The sequence below is a fragment of the Alexandromys fortis genome, unplaced genomic scaffold (genome assembly GCF_014885135.2).
Source record: "Alexandromys fortis isolate MF-2015 unplaced genomic scaffold, M_Fortis_MF-2015_v1.1 scaffold_93, whole genome shotgun sequence".
In the NCBI taxonomy this organism is placed as follows: Eukaryota; Metazoa; Chordata; class Mammalia; order Rodentia; family Cricetidae; genus Alexandromys; species Alexandromys fortis.
Window position 1 is genome coordinate 6,958,408 of NW_026067970.1, and position 27,302 is coordinate 6,985,709.

Here is a 27,302-nt window from a genome sequence, read left to right on the forward strand (position 1 = left end):
GTGTTTCTTTAAAAACTTTCATTACTGATTTGTCAAGGTGCATTGTGCTTCTGGATACAAACCCCAATAGGACATGCACAGTACCAACATTCCCCAGTGTTGGAGTTTCTTGACTTACATCAATTAGGTACCTTCCAAAAATTTTAATTTTCATCACATTGAATTGATTATTTTTCAAAATGCTTCTCACCTTTCGTGTCCTAAGAACCCCATGTTTCCTGAAGACATCTCTGTGCTTTTCTGTAAAATGCTTGCCACTGCCATTGTTATCACAGTGGGGAACAAGCCCAGTGTGCCTGCCGCTGAGCTGCATGCTGGACCGAGTGGCCGTTTCACGTTTTATGTTTTTATTCTTCAGTCTGCCACTGCCCCAGCTGAGTTATTTCAGCCTGCCTAGGTTTTATGACAAAATTTGAGTAGATTTGTTGAGTATGCTTGATGTAAGGGTCAAAATCGCTGTTTTCCATAGACACCCACTTGTTTTAACACCGTTCACTGAAATAAGTTTCTTTTCCCCTTCAGTCCGACTTAACCCTTTATCAAAAATCAAGTGGCGAGGGATCTGAGGAAGTCCTTTAGTCAGCGCAGTGCTTGCCAGGCAAGCGTGAGGACTGAGTGCTGTGGACGACAGGACACGTTTGTAACCTATCACTGAGGGAAAGGGGATCAGTACAAGAGGATCTGCAAAGCTGACTGTCCAGCCAATACTACTAATCTGTGACCTCCAGCTTCAAGGAAGAGACACTGATTCAAAAAATAAGCTTGAGAACAGTAGAGGAAGACACCTAATACTGACCTCTGATCGTCATTCTTAAAGATTTTTAATTCACCTACAAAGTAGTAGCTTTTAGCATGGCTGTATATACATAAATATCACAACATTGAGATTGTTCCTCAGCCCCCATCCTTTCTTGCTCCTCCTCCCTCCTCTTCTTAAGGAGCCCTCATTCTACCTTTATGTCATACTTGTGTTTACTTAATCATGATGCAGAGAAGAGAAAATTCAATATCTATTTTTCTGCATTTGGTTTATTTAACATGATGACCTTCATTTCGACTAATTTTCTATAAATTCCATAATTTCATTCTTCTTTGTAGATGAATAAGACTCCAGTGCAGGGGCTGCAAGAGGGCTTAGTGCAGTGGTTCTCAGCCTTCCTGGTGCTGCGACCCTTTTCTCCAGCTCCTCATGTTGTGATGCCCCCCAACCATAAAATTATTTCATTGCTACTTCACAACTACAATTTTGCAACTGTCATGAAACATGATGTAAATATCTGATATGCAGGATATATGATATTTGACCCCTGGGAGAGGTTATTCCATCCCCAATGGGTTGCAACTCCCATTTTGAGAACCCCTAGCTTAGTGGGTAAAGGCACTTTCTACCAAGTCCAATCTCCTGAGTTTGATCCCACCTTGTGAAGGAGAGAACATCATGGAATGTATGTACCCACCGTCCCTCTCATCAATTAATGAATATCGTAAAATGTCCACTGTATACGTGGACTATAGTTTCTTTATTCAGTCACCCAAGAATCCAAGATGGGTGTCTGGGTTAATTCATAGCTTGGCTCTCGTGAACGCAGTCACAAATGAAGATGGGTGTGCAGGTGTCTCTGTGGTATTCTCACACATTTCTTTAGGAATGCATCCAGCAGTGGGAGAGATGAATCATACGGTTGTTCTATTATTAGTTTTCTCGGAAGTTTCCACGCTGATTTCAACAAATTTAATCCTTTTATCTCCTGTCTTGCATAAGAATTTTCAATGCAGTTTTCTAATGGCTAGCTGCTAGTCTATTATTTTTTACATTAACTTCATATTTAGAAGCCTCATAAAAATCATTATCATTTTAGTAGCTGCCATATAGTCTTAGGGCTTTCCATACAACCAGATCTCATTTGCTTACAGAAACACTTCACATTGTTTAATATAAGATTAGACATCCTATTCTTGTTCTCAGTCTTCAGTATTTCACCATGAAGGCTGATATTAACTATGGCTTTACACTGCTGCCTTACCCAGCTGGAGATGCTATAGGCTCCTTTTTGTTTCTCTTTGGAAGAGGTTTTATTTGAGAAGTAATGACCTTTGCCAAATGTTTTGGATCTAGCTATTGAAATGACCTGACCACATTCTTTGTTTGGGGTTTTGTTGTTACTTGTTTGTTTGTTTGAGTGAATGAGTCACTGTATGATTCTGGCTGGCCTGAAATAGCTCAGTATGGATTCCAACCGAGGATACTCCTGCCTCAGTCTCCAGTGTGCTGGGATTACAGGCTTTTATCTATAACATTTGGTTTTCTTTGCTTGGTTATTTGCTTTTAATAAGGTGAATTTTTTAATTGAATTTTGAATGCCAAATCAACCAAAAATTTATGTTTGTTTGTAAAACAGGGTTTTCTGTACCCAAGACTGACTGTGCCTTCTTTATGTGGGGGGTAGGTGACCTTGAAATTCTAATCCTTGTGTCTCTACTTTTCCAGTGCTGGGGTTACAGGCATGTTCTACAAATCCAATTGTATACAGTACTAGGGATGAAACTCAGGGCTTCATGCATGATAGGCAAGCACTCCACAAATCAACCTAAATCTCCAGCCCTGGAATTAACTCACAGACTTATGGAGGTTGATAAGACCAAGGTCAGCAGGGGCAGTCAGCAAGCTGTAGATCTTTAGGGCCAAATGATATACTCCAGCCAAAGACAACAGACTCAAGGAAGATTCAGGAAGACGGTTTCAGTTCAAACTCAGGTAGAAAGAATTTGATCTTATTTGGGGAAGGGTGAACCTTTTATAGTATTTGTCTAACCCTTAGCTCCTTGTATGATGCCTGTTAATATTAGCAATGACAGTCTGCTTTACTGAGTCTACTCCTTTCTAAGTTAGCTTCAACTACAAACAGACTCATGGAAAGATCTTGAATGTTTTCAAAAAATATCAAAGGCTCACTGTGGCCAACGTGAGTTGATGTAAAATTAACCACACTATCCAAATCAAACTTTCTGCATAAGATTTCAAATGTTGATATTTAACAAGAATTTATGCATTTATGTTCATGGGGTTTACTAGACCCTAAGATTCATTTTTTTGTGATAGTTTTGCAAAAGCATAGACCTTAAAGTTATGTCTCATGAGGCAAATTAGAAAGTGATTTCTTCTTTCAATGTTTTACAGATAATTGACCTAACATCGTGTTGATCTCTTCCTTGTGCTTTCAAAGACTTTGTTAGAGAGAATACCCAAGAATGGAGGTTTCTTGGTATGAAAATTTTGATGGCAAACTCAACTGTTTTAATAGATACAGGAATATTAAAATTATTTGTTTTATCTTTTGAAATATGTAGAATCTGAGAGTGGCAATATATGTTCTAGCTCAGCCAAATTAGAAACTTATCAATTTTGTTGTTTTTTCAAAGAACTAGATTTTAGAATTGTTAATTCTTTTTCTGTTGTCTGTAATTTTATGGGTTTCTTTAGTAAGATTGTTATTTCTGCCTTTCTCTCTACACTGAGTTTGCTGTTCTTATTCTAGCTTCCCACAGTTATTGTGTTTATATAAAATTTTCCAACAAGATGTTCTGATGTCTCAGGCATATGATTATATCTGTTCTCTTCAATATTTTATTTTCTGTGAGGTAAATCTCAAAGAAAATAACAGTGGCAAGAGGCACAGATATAGGTTGTGTGGTGGTCTGAAGGAAGTGGCCTCAAAGGAAGTGGCAATATTTGCAGGTATGGCCTTGTAGGAGTAAGTTTGGTCTTTTTGGAGGAAGTATCAACTGTGGAAACAGGCTTTCAGGTCTCATATATGCTCAAGCCACACCTATTGTCTGAGACCACTTCCTGTTGCCTGTGCAGGATGCAGAATTCTCAGCTCCCTTTCCAGCACCATGTCTGCCTGCACTCCACCATGCTCTCTGTCACAATGGTAATGGACTGAACCTCAGAAATTGCAAGCTGCTACCTCAATCAAATGTTTTCCTTTTGCTGTGGTCATGGTGTCTCTGCAAAGCAATAGAAACTCTAATACAGATGGTGAGTGCACAGACTTCACTAAACTAATTTCAAGGGACTAATTTACAGAGTTTACATTAATTCACCTATGTGCTTTGAATCATTCAATTTTATAATGTATTAATCAGAGGGCATACTCACATGGTTTAAGCCAATTCTATTATTTCTGTTACTTTGCACATGATCACCAACAATCACACCAGGAAGGAAAATAAATATCACTTACCTTTTTGAACAAAATTGTGTCCAAAAAATGAGAAAATACCAAACAAAAATGAAGATAGAAATGATACATCCGATCTTTATAAAGATGTGAAAAGCCAAGTTAGCAAGCCTTGGGGGACTCTGTGTGAGAGAACAGTGTGGAGTTTGCGCAGGGGCTCTTTCCTCAGCAGCAATGTGTTCCATCTGCCCACACTCCCCCTCTGGGGCTTCCAAACTGCCTTCTCACATTACCTCCAATCATCCTTTGAGAGGTTGACCAAAATATTCATCTCCTCGTCATCCTGAAGAAGGCGGTAGGCTGCACTCAAGTGGTGGTTCTCCAGGACAGATCTGTCATTATACAAGATAGCTGGATCGGACCTGTGCAGAGAGACACACAAACTCCTTCAGGTTGGGGCCTAAATGGAGTGTTGATTTTCAGCACCAGCAACTCCAGGCTCCCGCTCAAGTCCACTTAGGGTGTGCAAAGACATGGAACAGCGATTTTATTAGAGTGCAGAGACAATTTATTTTTTCCTAAATGTAAATGAAAATAAATAACCGAGAAGATCCCCAAATGTTTATAAGAAGCTATGAGCCTCGGTTTCCTTGATTGCACCGGTTCAAACCAGTTCAGACCAACTCAAAGCGGTAGAGACTGACTAAGACCGGTTCAAATGGCATGTGTGGCGAATTGGACAAGTGTGACAGAAAAGACGCGCATGACAAATATGGCACATCTGACAACAGGATGTGGCGGGAGCCACTGGCTAACAGACAAGAATCTCGGTGTATCCAGAAAAGCTGCTTGTGTGTGTTCATGTGTGAGTGTATCTCATGTATTGGTGTGTGTGGATCCACATGGAAGCTGTGGTGAACCTCAGATGGCATTCTTTCTTCTGGTACCATATATCCTGCTATTTGAAAGAGAATCTCTTATTGCCCTGAAGCTCAGTTCAGCTGTGGTGGCCGGCCAGGGAACCTAGAGATCTTCCAGGTTCCACCCGCACAAGCACTGTCCCTGGCTTTTGCTTTGTTTTGTGGTTTGGTTGTTTGGTTGATGTGGGAGTCCCCTCTGTAGGCTGTGAACACTATGGGTGTATAAAGACACTGTCTTGGCCTGTGATAGAGTAGAACAGATCTAGGTGGGGAAAACTACAATGAATTCTGGGAAAAAGGAGGCAGAGTCAGAAAGAAGCCGTGGAGCTGCTGTCAGACACGCTGAAACTTTGCTGGTAGGCCACGACCTTGTGGTGATGCGCAAATTAATAGAAATTAAGACGTAAGATTTAGCCAATAAGAAGCTAGAACTAATGGGCCAAACAGTGATTTAACTGATATGGTTTCCGTGTGGTTATTTCGGGAGTTTGGGCGGCCAGGCAGTGGGGAAACAAACAAGTGGGCTCATACAACAGCTGGCTTTGCTTTTTTGTGACAGAGTTTCTCTGTGTAGCCCTGGATTTCTTGAATCTCTCTTTGTAAATCAGGCTGGCCTTGAACTCACAGAGATCCACCTGCCTCTGCCTCCCAAGTGCTGAGATTAAAGACATGTGCCATTATCGCCTGACTCACACCTGGACTTTTAATGTGACTTCAGAGGATCAAATTCTTTTCGTCTTGTTTGTCGAGCACTTTTCTGAGCGGGCCATCTCCCCAGCCCCACAAAGGCTGTTCCTTGTATCCCTATGACTTCAAGGCCCAAAGCACGAGCCTCAATTGTGCTCAGAACCTGCATCTGCTGTTTGCTCCCATCATGGATGCGTCCTCCCAGACCCTCCAGGCAGGCACACATCCCCTGGAGTGTGGATCAGTTGCTGGCAATGACACGTCCCTCTGGCCTCTCTTGGGTAGATCGCCTATGCTCTGGGTTCAGGACACTGACCATTGGCCTGCACTGTCAGTTCTCTGGACCTTGATGTGGTCCCCGTCCTCATGCTTCTTTGATAGCGCGCACCTCAGCTTCTACATGTCACCAGCAGCCACAAGGGTCACTTGCTGCTTGCTGCCAGCCGGATACATGACTCCATGACCATCTTCCCGAGCCTCCAGTTGTGCAATCAAGGAAACCGAGGCTCATAGAAGCTGAAAGATTTTCCCCTCATGGTGCCACCTCAAGTATTCAGTAGGATCGATGTTTTAGCTTCTTCTCACTTTCCTTCCCTCGGCTCTTGCTGAAACCTGGCTAGGACCCTTTCTAAATTCTCCTAAGGTCCTTAGGGTGCACAATCGACCACCCCTGAAGCCTCATCCACCCTGGATTCTTCTCATGTATGGTGATGAATCTTTGAGTTGTGGTTTAATTTGGATCTCGAGCACCCCGATAAATACAAGGTCACAATCACTAACGGAACTGATGTGGCCTGTGACAGGTCATCGATGCAAACACAAAGCCAGGAAGCAACAGAAACACCATGTGATTGCCACACTCATCTGATTGTCACTCCCTGGCCACTTCTCATGTCCCAGCTCAGAAGCCATGATTCACTCCTCCCACCCAGCCTCAACCTCTCATGCTAAGGATCTGATCCCAACAGCAAAACAAAGTTTACTTCTGCCTGGGCCACCAATGGGCTCATCAAGCTCACATACAAAGCACAGGTGGACAAGGGTTTGCAAGTAGAAATGCGGCTGACCCCAAAGAAGGTATGTGTGTCATATTTGCCATGCACGCCATGTTGTCGTGTGTCATGTGTGTTATATTTGCCGTGTGTTGACATATTTGCCACTCGCGCTGTGTGGCGTGTTTGTCGTGCATGTCATATTTGTCATGTGTGTCACATTTTCATGTGTGTTGCTTTGTTATGTGTGTTGTGTTTGTCATGTGTGATAGGTGTGCCATATTTGTCGTGTTTGTCCTGTGTGCCATGTTTCCATGAGTGTCATGTGTATCACGTGTTTCATATCTGTCATGCATGTCGTGTGTGTCGTGTTTGTCATGTGTCGTGTGTTTGTGTGTCATGGACCAGTCTGGTCTGGTCGAAACCAGTCCAGTCCAGTCCAGTCTGGTCTGGTCTAGAACAGTCTGGTCTGGTCTGGACGGGTCCGGTCTGGTCCGGTCCAGGTGGACAAGGGTTTGCAATTAGGAATGTGGCTGACCCCAAAGAAGCTATACTAGAAGGTCGGCACCCAGCATTTGGAAGGCTTCCCTTAACTGCATAGATGGAGCCTCTTTCCTATAGTCTTCCAATACGACCATATACACCACCCCTTCCTGAAACCCACAGAGCTAGGGCAGAATTCATACAACTGGTTGGGAGCAATGGCTAGATACTCAGGGAAGGATCCAGTGACCCTCCCTGTTCCTCCTTGTAGGAGGGGATGCCAACAGTCAACAGCCCTATGTGATTATCTTTGGCAAGCAGCCCATTGGTGGCCCAGGCAGAAGTAAACTTTTTTTTGCTGTTGGGATCAGATCCTTAGCATGAGAGGTTGAGGCTGGGTGGGAGGAGTGAATCATGGCTTCTGAGCTGGGACNTTTTTTTTTTTTTTTTTTTTTTTGCTGTTGGGATCAGATTGTTAGCATGAGAGGTTGAGGCTGGGTGGAAGGAGTGAGTCATGGCTTCTGAGCTGGGACATGAGAAGTGGCCATGGAGTAACAATCAGATGAGTGTGGCAATCACATGGTGTTTCTGTTGCTTCCTGGCTTTGTGCCTGCATCATTGATGACCTCTCACGGCCCACATCAGTTCCGTAAGTGATTGCGACCTTGTATTTATCAGAATGCTCTGGATCTAAATTGTTTGTTTGACAGAAGCCCTCCAATGGTTATATGAATTTTGTGATGTCATGTGCATGACATCTGGGGCTCTATGCAGCCTGTGCCACACCTGTTAGAAACAGGTAGAGGAGCGCAGGACATACATAAATAACAGGTGAACATTATAATAGTGAAGAAAGGAAGAGCCGCTTTAGATCTGAATAAAAGATGAGAAATAGCAGCAGGTGTTTTTTTAAAACGCTGTGTGTTCAATCAAGTCGCCCAGGCTCCTCTCTTGTTTATAAGTTAATCTTTTCAAAATTCAAAATAGAGCAACCACATAAAAGCAAAGTGATGAACGCACAACTTGCTGACATCTAAAATTATATCCCTGCCTCCTCGTGCCTGCTCTACAAACATTTCAACTGCCTCACCGTGTCTGAATGTGGAAATTGTTGGTAGTTCCAGTGTGTTCGTAGTCGTGGATGGCAGCCGAGAAGATTATTGCAAAGATCTCCAGTTCTGTCAGCCAGTTCTGCAAGGGAGATTCACAGCAATCAGGAAATTGTCTCTCGCTCACACAGCTTGAGCATGCTGACAACAAACTCACCCTGCTCCCTTCCACCCTACAGCTGCTGGCTGTTGCCAAACAAGTTTTTTATACATAAAAGTAATGGGGGCTTTTCCTCATTGAGGAGACTGTGAACTTGTAGTTTGACCGCAACACTCAAGGTTGGAAGAACTATTACTCTGATCCGACATTCCAGAAAGACAGCAACAGTGAATGAAGAACTTAAAATGTCCTCATCAAATAGCCCTCCCACTTCAAAATACAATTCTTGTCTCTCTTTCCTTTCCTTGTCCTGTCCTTCCCCCTCCCCTGGGAGAAATTCAATGCAATACCCTCTCTCATTTATCAAGAAGTAATTAAAAGTTTTAACACTTTTAATATCAAGTGTAGGAGCCAGCCATGATAAGCTAAGTCTGGGCAGGTCACCCAAAGGAAGTTCTTTACTTCCAACCATTATCACCTGCCAGAGTAGGACTCAGCCATCCTTAAATTTAACAAGAGGCCTGGGGCTCAGTAGTTTACCCTGAGGCGGTGCCTGGTTGCAGGAAGAACCCTAAGATTACCTGAGCACCAGCCAAAAACAGACCATCTTAAGGAAATGCCTAACATTCCAACTGCTGTAGATAGGACCACCTGCCAGAACACACTCACCAAGACACCCCTAGACAAATGTCAGCCAATCAGGGGTGGGTCTTAAACCTCAGAAGCCCCTCACCCCCACCTTTACTATTATGAAAACCCAATTCAACAGAGCATACAAGTGTCTTCCCTACATGTGTGTCTGTTTGCTACATGTATGTACTGCCCACAGAAGTAAGAAACCACCAGATCCCCTGGAACTAGAGTAACAGAGATTGTGAGCCATCATATGATTGCTGGGATTTGAACGTAGATCCTCTGGAAGAGCAGCTTGTGCTCTTAACCACTTTTTTGTTTGTTTGTTGTTTTGTTTTTCGAGACAGGGTTTCTCTGTAACTTTGGGGCCTGTCCTAGAGCTAACTCTTATAAATCAGGCTGGCCTCGAACTCACAAAGATCCACCTACCTCTGCCTTCCAATTAAAGATTTAAGCTGTGCACCACCACCACCTGGCTGCCTCTTTTTAAATGTAGAAACCCACATACCATTCACATGTTCATAGAGGAACTAGCTGTGTAGCTGCTATCCCCACAGAAAGAGAAAATGAGATCATAAGAAACTCAGGTTCCACCAAGGTCACACAGTTGTTCATATGAGAAGCCATATAATATATTTTCCAGAATTCTTACCTATCATCTGTAGGTTAAATTTCCTTTGTTTATATTCTATATTTATTTAATTTTGGATAAACTTATGTATGTATAAAATTATATGACATCTCTTCTTGATATTCTTCACATATATAACACCTATTCTTCCTCTTTTTTTGAAAAAGGGTCTTAAAGAACATGCTAGCTTAAAACCCAGTATGTAGTCCAGTCTGAACCTGATCTCACAGAAATCCTCTTTTTCTTAGCCTCCTGAGTGCTAGAATTACAGGCTTGCACCTCTGCACGTGGCCATATTGGTGTGTTTTCTTCCTTAATACGATATTATTATTAATCTGCTTTTGAACAATTCCCTGTATACAAGTCTTGTTCTAGTCCTATACAAAGTCAATCTCATGTTTTAAAATAAGATGGTAGGTAGGAGTTAGCATAGAGCCTAAACAAATCCAAGTCACAAAACATCAGGAGTCTAAGCATCAGAAAGCCTGCAAAGGAATAGTTCCCACATTACAAATATCAGGCACACTTGCTGCCCAAACACACTAACAGCTACTCTTAGTTATCACCTAGCTTCTAATAAACTTAAACAACAAGGGATCAAACAGGCATATAGCAAAATCTAAACTGTACCTTTGAAGCTCATTGTAAAACCCAGTCCTTGAGATGATCAGTGTGCAAACGGGGTTAGGGATGAAAAGAGGGAAAATGATATCCAGGGAAGGAAACAGGAGGGGCATAAAACAGTTTCACAAAAACAAGCCTTGCTGATGGTGACAAGGAGACCTTGGAGTAGAGGAGGGCATTTTCAGAAGCGCCTGTCCATCTTGAGCAATGGAATGAGTCCCTGGACTGCAGTGGGGATCAGGGCAGACCGGGACCTGAAATATCAGGCATTGAAAGCCAGAGTGAGAGAGGAATGTAAACTGACTCAACCGGCAGTGGTGTTTACACCCCAGAGAGTCTGGAGCCAGCCCAGCACGCCAGGAAGAATATTTGTCTGAATAGAGAGAGGGAGGAAAAGTCCTTACAGTGCGTGTAAATAACTGAATGTGTGGCAGACATGGATGGATAAAAAGAAGTTACAGCCAAGAGAACAACCGATTACATATGGCCTCCAAACACTGAGTCAAGAGCCAAACACTTCCTGGGTCGTATCAGATAGCATCATTGGTAAAGGAAAGTTGGATAAGGCAGAAGAAGCCACTCTGAGGAAAACTGAGATTCATATTTTAATGGGGCTCATTTGTATTTTCCCAGTTGATTACTGTGATTACTAAGGTTTGTGTCAGAATATAAGCAATCAGAAATTTAAGTTCCACAGGCATTTTGTTGTAGGATTATCTGACTGTGACATTTCCCCGTCTTTCAAATTGGTGTGTCACGGCTTCATTCACTGACAGAGCTGCTTTGACACCTGGATGTGGTAGATTCTGGACTACTACACCTGTGGCTCAGAAAAGCAAGCCGTATGCTTAGGTGTGTGGGTGAGTGAGGGCAACTGTATACAACAGAGGAAATCTGAAGGAAATGGACATGGGTGGGTCATTTTCCACTGCTACAGGATACATTACTCTAAGTAAGCTGTGACGTTGCTGTGGAAACAGCAGTTTCTATTTTTACAATACTTTTCTGATGCCTTCAGAAATCACCACAAAAAGATGGTTGAAGAACATCATATGCACACACACACACACACACACACACACACACACACACACAGAAAAGGGGTGAGTCATGAGAAGACAGATGAGTAGATAAAGTGTCATACAAACATAAAAACCCAAGTTCCATTCCTAGCACCCATGTGAAAAGTCAGGTATAGTGGCTGTGATGTGGGATTTCCCTCTGTATGCTGTGAATATGTTTTATTATTATTGGTTAATAAAGAAACTGCTTTGGCCCATGGCAGAGCAGAATAGAGCTAGGCAGGAAGTCGAAAGATTCAGAGAGAAAGAAGGCAAGGTCAGGGAGACGTCTGTAGTTGATGAAGGAGAAAGACACCAGAACCTGCTGGATACTATGGGCCTGTAGGCTGAAGATAGATGTCCAAGTGTGACCAAAGAGCTTCGAGAGCCTGTCCAAGCAGCGAGATGTCTCTGTCAATTCTAGAACTTTAGATGTTGCTTAAAATGAACATCCTATTTACCTAGGTAATATTATATTCTTCTGGGGTCTTTGATGGAGTTGAAGATAGATAGAGTTTTACTTAGTTATAATAAAAGATAAAGTAGTATAAAACTTTAGATTGACAAATATTATAACTGTTAATTGTTGCTTGTCCTTAGTTTGTTATTTGTAATTTTACTATGTTAAAGTTAAAACCTTTCTTTTAATTTAGACAGAAAAGGGAAATGATGTGGGATTCCCCTCTATATGCTGTGAATATGTTTTATTACTATTGGTTAATAACGAATCTGCTTTTCCCTATGGTAGGGCAGAATATAGTTAAGCAGAAAGTCCAAATAAAGATACAGAGAAAAAGAAGGCAGAGTCAGGGAGATGCCATGTAACTGCCAATGGAGAAAGATGCCAGAACCTTAGCAGTAGGTCACAGTTTCATGGTGATATATAGATTAGTAGAAATGGGTTAATTTAAGATGTAAGAACTAGCTAAAAATATGCCTGAGCCATTGGCCAAACAGTGGTGTAATTAATATAGATTTTTGTGTGAACATTTGGGTCTGGACAGCTGGAATAAAATGCTCAGTTTCTGTTTATATGGCTGTGATCCCAAGGCTAGAGAGATAGAAACATGCACGTCCCCAGGGTTCACTGGCCAGCCAGTTTAGCCTAATTGGTAAGCTCTAGGCAACTAAGCAATTCTCTCTCAAAGACAAGGGCCCAATGAAGGACACCCGAGGCTATCTTCAGTCCTTCACATGCTCAGACACATAAATGCACCTGCACACACACACACACACACACACACACCTGTGCATATGTGCACATGCTACAAATAACTGAGCACAGTCTGTCATTGGCTGTTATACCGTTGAGTCCAAGGATATCTTGCATTAGCATAAATGCTTCAGAGAGTTTCTTTTGCGTTGATGAAGCTGCTTGATTCAGGTTTATATTGCACAGGATACTGTGCACAACAGGCACTAAAACCATGTTTACCAGATGAGCTCAGAGCACTATTCAGCCTCTGCTTTAATTTGCTCTACATTATTATGTTCAAGTATACACCCCTGAAAATTCTGAGGTCCAAGGGGTTCTGTTTCACCAAAGATAATGTAGAATGATAGCCAAATACCTAAATGTATGGCCATTGGCGTCACACCTGGGGAACTAGAGAGATTGGCTCCCTGTTTAAGAATACTTGCTACCTTTGTAGATGACCAGGTTAAGTTCTTAGCACCCACATGGCAATTCACAGTTCTTTGCTACTCTGGTTCCTAGGAATCCAAAGCCCTCTTCTAAAGTTCATGGGCACTAGGCATGTACAGGTGTGTATATGGACACATGATCAAACATCCATATGCATAAATTTATTTTAAAAAATGAATATTAAAAAACATAAAAGAAACCAGATCTGGGGCCAGCTTCGCTATGCCACTGTAATATTTTGCTATGGTCACCATAACAAATTACCATAAAAACTCATTTTGTAGGGGTAGGATCAGTTTCCCCAGACTGAAACCACTGATTTACAGAAAATCGTAATCTATTGCACATTTGTACAGACAAAGTATATTTGTATAGACATTTAAGAAGACAATTTGTAGTAATTCTTTGTGTTAGCTTCCCATTAGTGTGGTCATTTGAATGTAATTGACCCCATAATCTCACAGGGAGTGTCCCTATTAGAAGGCATGGCTTTGCTGAAGTATGGCCTTGTGGGAAGAAATGTGTCACTGTGGGAGCCAGCTTTGAGGTTTCCTGTGCTCAGCACCATGCCTGCCTGCAGGCCTTCATGCTCCCCACCATAATGATAATGGACTGAACCACTTTAACTGAGAGCAAACCACCCCAATTAAATACTTTCCTTTCTAGGAGTTGCTATGGTCATGGTGTTTCTTCACAGCAAATGAAAACCCAAACTAGTAAGACAGTTACTAGACAAGTACCTGAGATTAATCATCATATAAAGAGAGAAGTCAAAAAAGGCAAAAAAAAAAAAAAAAAANAAGAAAGAAAAAAAATATAAAAAAGAAAAACCAGCCTACAATTCATAATCCCAGAGAACCTAGACAACAAAGAGGACCCTAAGAGAGGCATACATGGATCTAATCTACATGGGAAATAGAAAAAGGCAAGATCTCCTGAGTAAATTTGGTGCATGGGGACCATGGGAGAGGGCAGAAGGAGAAGGGAAAGGAAGGGAGGGCAGTGAAGAAAAATATATAGCTCAATAAAAACATAACAAAACAAAAGTCTAAAAGGTCAAATGGGGTAGGAGGAGCTCTGTTGAAGAACTCTTAACAGACATGTGGGAGGCCCTAGGCTCAACCCCCAGTACTGCAATATATACATATATGTACAGTAGACAGTTAATAATGTTTGCAAATAAAAAAAGGAAATTTGTCAAGATGGTAGGAGGATGGCAATCTGTTGTAAATGGAAAAAATATACATATATATTTAGACTGAAGTATGATTCACTGAAGTATGATTTTGGCTTGACTAGCTGCATATTTAAGCTTAACTTTGAATTAAATATGTTTAACTTGATTTGTATAGAAATTTATAATTCAGAACTTTTAGTCAGTGGTTCCAAATGATAAGCATATACGATGGATTCTTATGTTCACATGATAGAATTCACTCATTCACACGAGAAAGGTAAGAAGCACAGATATTCCTAACACAAGTATACATGCACATGTGTACAATGTAATAAAAGTTCTGAATGTCTTTTTGGCTAAGGAAGTGCTATGGAAGCTGGACATGCCTGAACATGCCTGCAATCCCAGAACTGGGAGGTGAAGACAGGAGGAGCTAAGAGCTCTCTACTCAATCTTCACCAAATGACAGCTTCAGGCTTTGCTGACTCCCCATGGGAGGCCTTACACTTTCTGAGGAGTGGATGGGGAGTGGGGTGGGGAGGAAGGGTGGGGAGGGGGAGAGGTGCGGGGGGGGGGGGGGGGGGTGAAGTGATTGGTATATAAAATAAACAAAAAAAAAAGTTAAAAAAGAGAGGAAGGACAAAGCTGTACACTTAGTAGAAGAGCAAAGGGCCAGGAAGGAAGCAGCAGGGAATTCTGGGTCTCCTTCTTAAAGACACCAGTCCCATGGTGGGAGCTCTGCCTCTATTACCCCATTACTTCTCAAAGTCCTCACCACCCAATCCCATCACTGTGAAGTAGTTTAACAGAGTTCCCAGCTCATAGCAAGTGCTCCGTAAACCTTTGAGTGTATGGTTTGACACTGAAATTCCATCGATGTATTTGTCATTTATTTCTATCATTAAAAATCACCCACTCTGTTTTTATAGGTTTGTCGATGTTTTAGTGATAGGAAGATAAAAGCTACCTTCTTGTTATATACTATTCCTTTTCAAAACTACCTGTTCTAACAGAAAAATACACATTTTGTATGGATTTCAGAGCTATCAGGTTATACATTAATTTTTTGAAGATTGAATTAGTATTTATTGTTTTGATGAAACTTGCCATTCAAACAACAGAACAGTTTCCCATTTAAAGCACAACACATTTATCTACTCATTTAATCATTAGTTTTGAGTTCTTTGAGTTTTATAGTTTTTCTCTTTTTTTGGTATTGAAGTTCTTTATAGATAATCATACATTTTTTAAACTGCTGAGAATGTACTTTTTACATCATAATTATTAATTTCTGGCACACAAACAGCTCTTGCAAATTTTTTCAGCATTTTATCCTTTTAAAGTAGCATATTGTATCACATGGGTACTGTAGAAAATTGTTTAGTGTTGTCTTAGTGTGTTGGTCTGAGTCTTCATGATTCTATCTTCACTAGACATGCCTGCATCAATCCACATCGTCATGGGCCTCAGTGTGGATGCTTCTTCACCAACCCGTGTCTCCACAGGTCTGTCTTCACGCAACCACCTCTGCATCATTCTAGGTCTTCATGGGGCTATTTTAGTGTGGACAATTCTGTTTTATTTCATGTTTTCATGGGATTATCATTTAGTATGGCTTTTGGTCTTGAGTTTTTGGTAGAAACTCTTTATTTTATAAAATGAGTTATCTCTATAACATTTCTATAATTTTGAAATGGCTTCTTAAATATAATTTTTCCAAAATAAGCATTTTAATAAAAACTAAAACATGGTGATGATTTTTGGGGAAATTCTACAATAATCTAGTAATAATACTTCCTAAGTTGAAGGAAGGCTAATGTCAATATTTTTGATATTATCCTCCTGGTCATCTTCAAGGTAAAATATTTCTCACGTTGCAGACGAGAGGAAATATGGGCACAGAGAAGTACCTCATCACAGGTTACAATATCGGTTAGTAACCAAGCAGGGATTTAGATGGAGTATATCAAGCTTCAGGCCCACTTCTCCCACTGTGTTCTAAGTTGAATGCACTGAGCTACTCTACTGAGCCAGTCAACAGGAAAGACAGGTAAGTGTTGGGTTTGTGGTTGATTTGCTGCAATTTCTATCTTAGTTCTTCCTATAAGTGGCATAGAAAGACCTGTAAAAATGGATTGCCACTCTCTTAACCCAGAAAATCATACAAATTATGAAATTCAAATCTTTGTTTTCTCTTTTAAAATGCACACAAACCTTCCCAGTCCATCAAGTGTGTGGCATATCCAAGTGCTATCTGCATTTTCAAGATGCCATTCTAAAGGAGTTGTGTGTGCCATTCCTGTGACTGGTTTGCTCAAGTTTTTCTAAGGACTGACTTTAATATTTCCAATCTTTCTCAGTATTTCAAACTTTTAAAATAGCATATCTCATTCCCCGAGATGTGTAGGAAAATACTCAGTGTCAGTCCGCAGAGTAGTCCCAGAATCCTACACTGGTGGGGTCAGAAGCTGTGCTCAGTTCAAGCAGTGTGGTTGGATTTATGGTCATTGACACAAAAGCAGTGCTCAATGTTTGTCGAATGTGCAGAGAGTAGGTTTAGATGCAGATTCCCTTGTAGCTGAATATGTTCAGCTCAACAAATGTGAGCCAAAAGTACAGTGTTCATGGTTCAGTTAACCCAGGCCACACCAAGATGATACTCACTGAGAAGGGACACCCTGATCCTAAGCCATAGGAGGGGACTTCACAGGAGAAAAGGATCCCCAGAGCATACTGTAGAAATTAAATATATAGCATGGGGGTAAATTCAGTTTCCAATAAGTTCAAATAGAAGTGAAAAACAAATTCCTATAGGTCTTCTTAAGGCAATCTCAGTAAAAGCTATTTTATCTGTTTGTTCATTTGTTTTCTTTGGCCACCAACATCTATGCATATTAAAAACTGATGGCTTATGGAGGTAAAGAAGACAAAGGGGCTGGTGGGGTGTGGACCAAGGTGCTTCATGACAAACCAGAAAATCTGAGTTCAATCCCTGGCCTCCGCAAGGTAGGAGGAGAGAAGTGACTGCTAATAATTGCCCTCTGACATCTACATGTGTGTTGTAGCACAAGAATCCCCCACCCATGCACTAGAAACAAACAAATAATAAAAATGTAAGAAGTCAAAGGCACAATCAACTCGAATAAGCTAGTACATCAAATGGATTACAGAAAAGAGGTCTAAAACCATCTGAAGAGCTGAAAAGCAAAACTATAACAATGATATTTCAAATGACTAAAAAACCTTTAGCTTTAAAACATACATAAGGTGAATAACCAGAGTGCTTCTGAAAAAGACCTAGCAGGTTAAGCCAAAGATGAGTTGGAGCAATGGTTGATGAATCTACTGACTATTACTTCAGAATATGTGAACATTATTGTTAATTGACTATTGCAAAGGGTCAAAAAAACATTCTATATGTGGAAATATATGCTTAGCTCTTGTAATTATTCCTTAATTGGCCATTTTCTATTTCACTTGGCTCAAGAAAAATATTTAAGAGAACCCTAAGGCTCTCCACAGTAAACAGGGGGACACTTCGGAGCACTCTCCATAAAGATCAAGGCAGCTCTCAGAGAACCCCAAGGCTTTCTATCATGATTATGAGGACACATCAGAATACCTTAAAGCTCTCCACAGTGATGCTGGGAAATAGGGTGTTCACAAGACATCATTCATCCTGGGCTCATCCTTATCACATCTGGGACACCCTCCAACATAGACTTGTGTCCCCGCCTGTACTTACTGCTACTCCTGTCTTATAGAGGAGGTAATGCACGGTTTGCGTGACGTCAGCGGCATGCATCAGGTTGTGGTAAGGATTTTTGTGCTTGCTGTATCCCACTTCCAGGGCCTCCACAAATGAGACAAGTGCAGAAATGGGAATCTGAAAAAGAAGAGAAAGCTCCACTCACTAAAGGGCAGACTTACCTTGAGAGAAACATTAAGATCCCCACTTTGCTCATTTGGGGGCTCCTGTAGATCACATGAGGAGCAAAAATGTTTAGCAGTTAACAAAATTCTCTGTGAAACTGTCAGATGCTTTGAAAGTCTAAGACCAGGTCCCTGGTTGAAGAACAGTCAGTCTTACAAACTGGTTTTGTTCCCAGTTCAAGCAACCAAACTATACAGATTCATCTCAAAGACGTTTTGTTTAAAACGTAAACCAGTGGTTTTTGATGTACACATAGGCAACTTCATTCATTACTAGTGATTACTAAAGCTTTGTATTTCTTTGTACTTTATCTGTTTTTAGTCTTTTTCTCCAATTCCAAGACAGAAGAGATGCTATGCAGGACCAATGTCATAAACCATGTTGACAAACTTACTGCAGTTTATGAGATTTTTAACTATTTGTAACACTTCACTAGCAAAAGAAGACTTTCCAGACTGCAAACCACCAGTAATAAACTATTGGGTGATAAAAAGACATAGCCTGTTCCTTTCCCAAACACACTACCACACTGTGCTTCCCCATATTTCAAATGCATACAGTGACCCCTTTCAAAGAGTGTGACTTTGAGGAAGTCATACCAGTTGCAGCTTACCTCTGTCTCACAATCATTTTATAACCTAAGTTTTTTTGTGTGTCCCTTGTGTTTTATCATACTAAATATACTGCATAATATATGTTCATTTTTCTTAAATAGAAAGCATGAGCTCCAATATAGCCCTTACGAATGTGATAAAGACTCTATCTGGAGACATAAATATCTGTGTGTAAAACAACCTGCATTTTCCAGACACACATCCCATTCATCTGATGCTTGAAGTCTGGGAGATCAACTGGACAGAGGTTCCCTTGAGAACCCACCTGACCTGAAAAAGGCTGTGCAGCGTGGTGACTGAGGGGCGGACCCTGGAGATGATCCATCCATTCTCTTTGTTTAAGGCAAAGAATTAATCTGAAGCACGGGTGGCTGTGAAACACCAGTGATCTGTCATGGATGAGTGGGAGTTTTTTTCTGAAGGTGGCCTGGTGTGAGAAAAGTTTATGGAAGCTGCTGAGCTCACTCTGTCTCCAATGCTACCTCCCAGGCAAGAGTGGTCCATAGTACACAGAATCAGGATGCAGTGAGATAAAATGCCCATTGGTGGGCAGCACCTATGGCAGGCCCACCGGAATGATGCCCACAGGTGCCCACAGCAGTTTCCTATGTACTTAGAAGGATCCCCTTGGTCTTGGCATAGAAGGCACATAAGGATAGATAAATGTACACAGTGTATCTTTTTAATGAGATGCTGACCTTAAAACGGCTGATCAGGTCATAGCGTGTGAGTAATTCATAGAAAATGAATTTCAATGCGTGATCTCCACTGGCCTCGTTGAGGGAAAACACATCGAAGGACCATTTGTCCACATCCTGCGGAACAGAGCAGGGAGAGCGCTATTAGTTGGCATGCCTATGCAACCGCTAATCTACCCACCTTTGAGTCTTCTGGTAGCCCACACCTGCAATAAGTAGCCCAAGACTATAAAGAACTCTCAGTAGCCATCTAGGGTGGTGGTACAAAAATACTTACTGCTTAAAAAAATACCAAAGAACTTTATTATCGAGAAGAAGTATTGACAGGCATCATGACTGCTGGTATGACTAATTACACTTCACAGATGAAGAAATGGAGAGATACCCAAATCCTCAAAGGCCTGTTGGAAGCACACGCTTAGGACATGAATGGGATGAGAACACACATGCCTTCCCTACTGATGCCCCTCTAGGCTCCTTCCTTCAAGCCTATCAGCTGTCACTCTGAGTGCAAACGCGGTGGGGCACATCTCCAGACACTCTCCAACCTGCTAACATACTGTGTAATGAAACCTTCTGAGCCCAGATTTGACACTGTTAACTCACTTCAAAGTGTTCAGAAGCATGTATAATATTGAAGACAAAAATGGAATTCCACTTCAACTTCAACCACCAAGATCCAACCAAAGAGACAACATTCACTTCAAGAACAGAAAAAAAAATGCTCTCTGGAGCCACAAATCTGGTGACAAATTTTCCCTCTTGCTATAACACTTCAGTGAGAGAAGCAAATGTAAAAAGTGAACTGGACATACAACTTATTTGCCATCATGAATTTCGTATTTGTTCACAAATACTTGCTCCAGAATACACGTAAACATCTCTTCTGTGCTTTTGACACAACAACACCAGGCACTTGTAGACATAATAAACAAATGTGTGCTTAAATCAACAGGCATTTAGTATCTTCATCACACCATGGGTATTCCTTCTGTAGTTACAGGACATATACTGACATTCTCTTGATAATGAGGACCCATGAGAGGTCACGTAGAAGAAGGCCAGGGGTTGGTGCCTCTGGCATCAGAAACTCTGCACAAAGGACTCGGGGTATCCTAAAACGATCCTGTAATCCCATTCCCGTGCTCTTGTTACATCTAACCCTTCCATCCATCATGTCCAGCTCAAGACTGCTGGGAATTCTTCCATGGAGGCAAAGCCACATAAAAGCAAACATATAAAAAAAAACATTTAAGTTTAGTGGTAAATTCAATTCCTTTAGTAATATTTACCCTTCCACTAAAATAATTAAAACTGTGAGGTGAAGTGTTAATCCACAGTCCTCAAATCTCCCAATTCTAGAAAAAGTTATATTTCCCCCAGAGTTCCACAGCATGTGCCAGCCTGAGAGAGACAAAGAGTCCAGAGTCACACAACACTTGGGAGAGACAAAGGGTCCAGAGTCACACAACACCTGGGAGAAACAAAGGGTCCATAATCACACAGTAACAGAACTACTTAATAATCTCACGGGCAACCTGTCATGTCACCTCACTGCCTACCAACGACCCCTGTAAGCCCAATGAATCCACACTGTGACCCAGGCCACATCCTTCAATTACCCATTGAGGACTCAGGACAGAGACACCAAAATTTACCCACCACCTGGAACTTTGTTTGAGTTCTATTATTGGATTCCTATAAGTCACAGCCACTGTCTGGTCCAGTCCTGAGGAGGACACCGACAGCCCCAGGAAATGAGTAGGGGAGTGGGTGTTCTCTATGGGCCTTTGCTTCAAGGAAATCTTAACTGTTATTCTTGAACTTCATTCTTCTCCCAAGCTATTTAGGGACTCGCTGAAAATACTGAGGATGCTGTAGGCCTCTGAATGATCCTGAGCCTGGAAGTTGCATTTTAATGAGCACCCAATTTAAGTGCCTTAAACACGCTTTCACTTTTACCAGATGTTGACCAGGAATAATTCCCGTCAAGAAAGATGGAGACCATCCAGGTTAGCATGGCCTAAGGAAACTGCTTATTTCTTCCCATTTAAAAATTATCTAAGGGGCTGGTCCTGAGCCACAGAACAGCCACCCTTCTGAAGAACAGATCGCTTCTGTGTCTCTAGAACGCTACCCCAAAGGCAAGAGATAAAGTGAGATTCGAAGGTAATATGCACCAAGTGGAGAGGTACCAAAGGTGGTACACAGCCCACTCAAAACTTCCAATGAGCAGTTGTTAATTATTCTCTTCCTTAGATGTCATTTTATGCCACGTTCTTCCATTAACTGCAAAGGTTAACGTGACATGCCACCACGGTTATTTTAGTGAACTGAATTCTCTCAGTCTTTGAGAAATTTTTCTGTATTAGAGAAAATCAGTAGTGATTTCCCTATAAATGCCAGCAGCTCAGTGCAAATAACCTCTTCCCCAGTAGGTACAAAGAAGGAAAAGAGACACCATGTCTGTGCTCTCCAGCCCACTTCAGTCCTCTGGCGATCAAAGGCTAGTGCAGAGAACTGGAAAGACACTACTTAGTAGACAGAACCTGAACTCTCTTGATCAACAGGAAGTGGGGTCAAAGGCAAAAGCTGTGACCTTAACGTACAGATCAGCAGACACGGGGAGGGTAGTCATTTGGAGCTAACTGGTTCCTGCTCTGATTAACCCAAGTATCTTTCTCTCAGAATGACCATGAAGACTCCCTGCTTCCTTCAGTGGCAAATAACAGTTTATCCACATAACAGGTTGGTCTGCATTTCAGTTTTCAGCTATTCGTAGAAAAGAAACTTCAATTTGGAAGATAAACTCTCATAAACAGCCCAGTATCAGTGAATCCACTTGTGTTTGTGTTTATGACAAAGGTAGAGATAAAGGTTTAAATAGGCTTCTAATGCTCCTGAGATTTACATCGAGTGTTTCAGTTCAATTATGAAAATCAATGGCAATTTTGCTGTGGCATTAGCAGGTCTCATGAAGAAGTTCTGCAGGCCAGCAAGCTGGGAAACATCACAGTAAACTAAACTGATGGGCTGGCCATTTGCATGGGGGCAGGTGACTTCTCACAGTGTCCTTCCTGCTGTTAAGATGCAAGGAGGAGGAGAAACAGACAGTACAAAGAGAAAAGTGAATCCTGTAAACACAGCCATGTGACTGTCTCTGAAGGAAACAGAACGCCACGAGCATACAGTCAGAACGTCTTCACTGGGTGTGCTTCCTACATTAAGCTATTTGTGAAGCACTGCCCACCCCCTACTTCCACAAATGGGTAATTTATATTCTGAAGACTTCATCACAGTGTACTTCTTGCACGTTTCAGAGAAAGACAATGCCAGCAGTCAGAAGGCCATGGTGCCAGCGCACAAAGGGACGCGTGCTAAGTTCAGACAGTCCGTACTATCAACCAGCACAAGACACCGGGCCCTAGCCAGTCCCACCCTGCAACCAAAGTAAACCAGGAACACTCCAGAGCCCTGAATCTGACTCCACCCCAGCCTGCCTCAAGGACACTTCTGTGTGGGGCCTTTAGAAGTCATCTAGATAACTTCCAGTGCGCTTAATTGGGCATTACCATGCAGGGTTCAGCCTGCTTAAAACAAAACCATGCTTGAATGACTTCCCATGCAGCACCTGGCGCAGTGCAGGTCTTGGGAAAATAGCAGAATGTCTCTAGGGACGAGGGCTCTGGAGTAAGCAATCCTGTAATAAAATGTTTCTGAGACTGTGCCATGTGCTGGGAACACCGCCCAAGCCTCAACTCTGATTAACTCTGATCTTATTATTATTTTTTTTTACAATTTTCTGAGTGTTTTTTTTTAATCCTTATTACATTGACTTGGAGTGGACAACCGAGTATTGACATAATTACAAGCAACAAGTTTTTTCCTAAGTTTAAATACATTAGTTATAATGCACCTTATCTCCGGGGGCTACTGCTACATAAATCTCATCATGGCAGATTACTGTGTTAAACCGAAATCCACACAGAGTTTAATTTGGAAGAAAAAAATATAGAAGGCTAAAGACTAAGCTCATAGTGATACTATTAGAACAGATAAGAAAACAAAAATGAAAGATTAAGGTCGGAATAATGGAAAAGTACAGGAACGAATATTGTTTCCTAAGAACAAATTTAGCCGTACTCTGCAGTCGCTTCCATGTATCCCATAAGCCTTTTCATCGGTCTTACCTTTAATGCGTCAATAACAGCTGGTGGATAGCTCAACCCAACCATGTTTGATGTCCGCCTGTACATTCTGGCAAAGATGGAGGAGAAAACAAAATGTAATCGCTTACAACAGATGGTTAGCCCTTCACAGGTCTGCACACATATTGACAACTGAGGAGCACTCAGGTCTTCTGGTGGCCCAAGGAACTTTAAATCCCAAAGTGACTCTAGAGTCTTTCCTTAGTGATGAGTCAAAAAGAAATGAAGGCAATCTCAAACACACAAGGCACTGGAAGCAACACTGAATTAAGCTTATGTGCCCCATATTGGACACTTAATTACTGAAAGGGATGATGGGCTCCACCAGCACTGGCTGCAGGACGAGAATCGAGGTATGTTATTGTACTTGATGGTGAACAGAGAATGTGTGTAGATGACCCACTGGAAGTACTTCTCCAGAGCAAGTAAATATCCCAGGTAAACTTTGAAATCACTACCATGGAATTGCTAGAATGTGAACTGTGTAATAGGGAACAGTAGAAGAAATGATTCTATGTCTCGTAGGGAATAATTCAGTGTCAAAAAGCTGGCAAACTATGTCACAGGGTGAAGCACGATTAATAAAAACTTGGAGAGAAAAATAGGGGTTCAACCTGAAGATCCAAAAGCAAAGCAGCCAGCCCTACTGACTCTTACCGCGATCTCAGTCCAAAATGGTGATCCTGCCTCTAGAAATCTCAGAACAATAGCTGAGAGCTGTCACCTCCGGTTTTATAATCCTCTATAGGGCTGTAATTAAAGTGTGCACCACTGGGATTAAAGGCACGCACCACCCAGTTTCTATGGCAAACTAGTGTAGCTACTGGGATTAAAGGTGTGTGTTACCATTGTCTGTAAGGCTGACCAGTGGGGCTGTTTTACTCTCTGGTCTTCAGGCAAGTGTATTTATTAAAATACAAATGAAATATCACTACATCAAGGAACTCATACCCCTCAAATAAACTGTCCTCCCTGGGTCACTGACCTCAAAACACCTACTGGTTTGTTCTGATGATATCCATATATTTGAAAAACATGGAGGAGATGATCTCTGACTTTAAAAATGAGGCTGAGCTTAATCTAAATCTTAAGACGAAGATTTTGAGCAAAAAGAAAAACTTGTCCTAATGATGTCTTGCAGATTAGAATACCTGTTTCTCCTCAGAAATTTGAGTTCTTATAATAGCATATCAAAACTACATTAAAGGAAAGCTTGCAGTCCTAGCACCTGGTATTTCTCTTACTGGTTTGGCCCTTGAGTAACAGTGGGTTTCACCTTTACCTCTCCACAAATATCCCAGCTTGCACTGCGTGGACGATGGTCTTGAACCGGGGCTTCTCGTCACTTCTCCTAAGCATCATCCCCATCTGTCGTGTGAAGGTGGAAGCCAGCCAGTCTCGGACCTCAGAAGGCACAGCATCTGACTGAATGTCACTAAGCTCGTCCTCTGTATCCAGAAGACGCCTGGAGATAAAGCACACAGCCAAAGACTGAATCTGTTTGAAACAGCTGCCCTTCTCCACCCAACCTGAAATACAGGCACAAAAACATGATATCAAACAGGACACACACAGGCAGAGGGGCAGCAGTGTTTTGGCAAGGCCTGTGACAGTTCACAGTGACTTTTGAGTAAATCGGAACTGGCCTGTCCTCCAGAGACACAAGTATAAAAATGTGTAAGAAGCTAAGGCCCAACCAGTGACAGCATTGGGTCAGACTGAAAAACATTGCACAGATCACAACAACAGAGTACTCTGAAGCAGTGATTTTAAGGGATGCCCATGGATACTCCTTTAATTCAATAGGAGATAAGAGAAACATGAACTTCTGAATTCAAGGAAACGTCCCCAAACAGGGCAGTTCTTTGTTTGAATTCCAGAGACTTAAGCCATTTGTGCATGTGCTTTTCTGATTTACCTAACTTATTCAGTCAGAGTGCTAGAAAGGAACAAAAGTAGTTATAATAGAACCCAAATTATTGAACATCATTTGTTGAAGTCCCGTTAAAAACAAACAGTAAAAGTGACCATCAATATAAAGACGTTTTCCACTGTCATGTGTTTAGATATATTCATTTAGGTAAAGGGAGAAGAAACTGTGATATCAAATTCCTGAAATTAGTAATGAATCACATCATTAAAAAAAATAAGCCAAACAACCCAACTGTAGTGACTCCCTGATTTGGGTTTCACAAACAGAGCAGCCTGTCTGACTAGACTTTCACAGTTGACATTTCAGCAGTTTCCAAAAGGAAAGGAAAGCAGTTCTGTTTCTTTCAAAAATCGATTTCAGTGCCTGCAATTGCTCTAATATGTGTATAATTCAAGAGGAAATGTTTGCTGAAGGAGGAATGCTGGGGACTTCAGAAACCTCCAGATGTAGTTGTCACTGCAGGGACCTCCAGATGCTGACACAGATGATGGATTCAAAGACACACTTTGGACTGATACAATGAGTATGCAGCCATCACCGTGGGAATATACATCTTGCCAGACTTTTAACAGGTGCCCTTTCTGCACTGACACCGTTTTACTGTGCATGCAGCAAATTCTGTTGGTAATTCCTAGTTGAGGGAGCAACTGTTCAGCTCTTTCCCAAATGTAGAAACTAATGTTTCAGAGTCGGTGATATGAACCACACACCTCAGACATGCCCTGGGGTGAGGGACTGTTGGACAGAAAATCCAGCATTACTTTCTTAACCTCTTTTCTAACTTACCTTGTTTCATCGATATATACAGACTCAAGCACAGTCGCTGCATATTCCAGGTTCTTCTTCAGATCCACCACAGAGGCCTCCCCTCGTTCCAACTGCTTGACCAAAGACCGTAACCTACAGGGGACAAGATGACGCCTGTCATAATAAAGGAATCAAAGAATAATTCTAAAACTATGATGGTATATATTTCTATAGTTTCAAAGATTTTTTTTTATTTCAATAAAAGAGGTAGCTTCAGTGTTAAAGTAGCAATTTATAAAATACGAAAATAAGAACAGAAATATTCTCTATCCAGGCCCTCACTACACCCAACATTTTGAAGTACTCATTCATTGTTATGTCGGTTCTAAAATTGTTGATAATTTTATTTTTCTCAGATATGTCTCTTTTAGTTTCTAGTTTTAGGAAAAACGGACCATCACCAAACACCATCAGACACCTCTGAGACTCTGTCGAAGGCACTTTGTTCAGCAGTGGCTACAGAGAACCATAGCCTTAGAGCATATAGATGTTTCAAGACTTATGAGAGGGTACAGGATACTACTATAGCCACCAGGGACAATGTGGATGTAAGTAAATTATACTGGTAGGCAGGACGAATGCCCCTAAGAGGAGTAATACTGTAGTTGTCAAAAAATGTGGGTGGGTGGTAAACTGAGGATTCCAGATCACCCAAGGGAAGGAACTGGGACATTCTCCTTACACAGAGATCATTGGAACAGAGGGCAGTGTGTGGGGTGGCAACGCAATGCCTGCAGACGATCAAAACACAATACCCGGGGCTGTGGAGAACAAGTACCTCTTCAGAATGTTTGGTAGCCAATGGTACTAGGAGAACATAGTACCGACCTGGAAATCAAATGTGGATTTGACATTTGCCTCACAA

General features: G+C 41.6%; 1 protein-coding gene across 6 annotated transcripts in view; it reads right to left on the bottom strand.

Annotated features, from left to right (window-relative positions):
- The window catches only part of Pde1c (phosphodiesterase 1C), a 433,383-nt gene that overhangs the window by 85,297 nt on the left and 320,784 nt on the right, over positions 1-27,302 (bottom strand). For all 6 annotated transcript variants that reach the window (XM_050155518.1, XM_050155519.1, XM_050155515.1 and 3 more), the window contains 7 exons: positions 26,417-26,530; positions 24,980-25,162; positions 23,680-23,746; positions 19,490-19,606; positions 17,989-18,129; positions 8,354-8,454; positions 4,475-4,603 (listed from right to left, as the gene is read on the bottom strand). In XM_050155518.1, the coding sequence (XP_050011475.1) occupies positions 4,475-4,603; positions 8,354-8,454; positions 17,989-18,129; positions 19,490-19,606; positions 23,680-23,746; positions 24,980-25,162; positions 26,417-26,530 (852 nt within the window). The remainder of the gene's footprint in view (positions 1-4,474; positions 4,604-8,353; positions 8,455-17,988; positions 18,130-19,489; positions 19,607-23,679; positions 23,747-24,979; positions 25,163-26,416; positions 26,531-27,302) is intronic.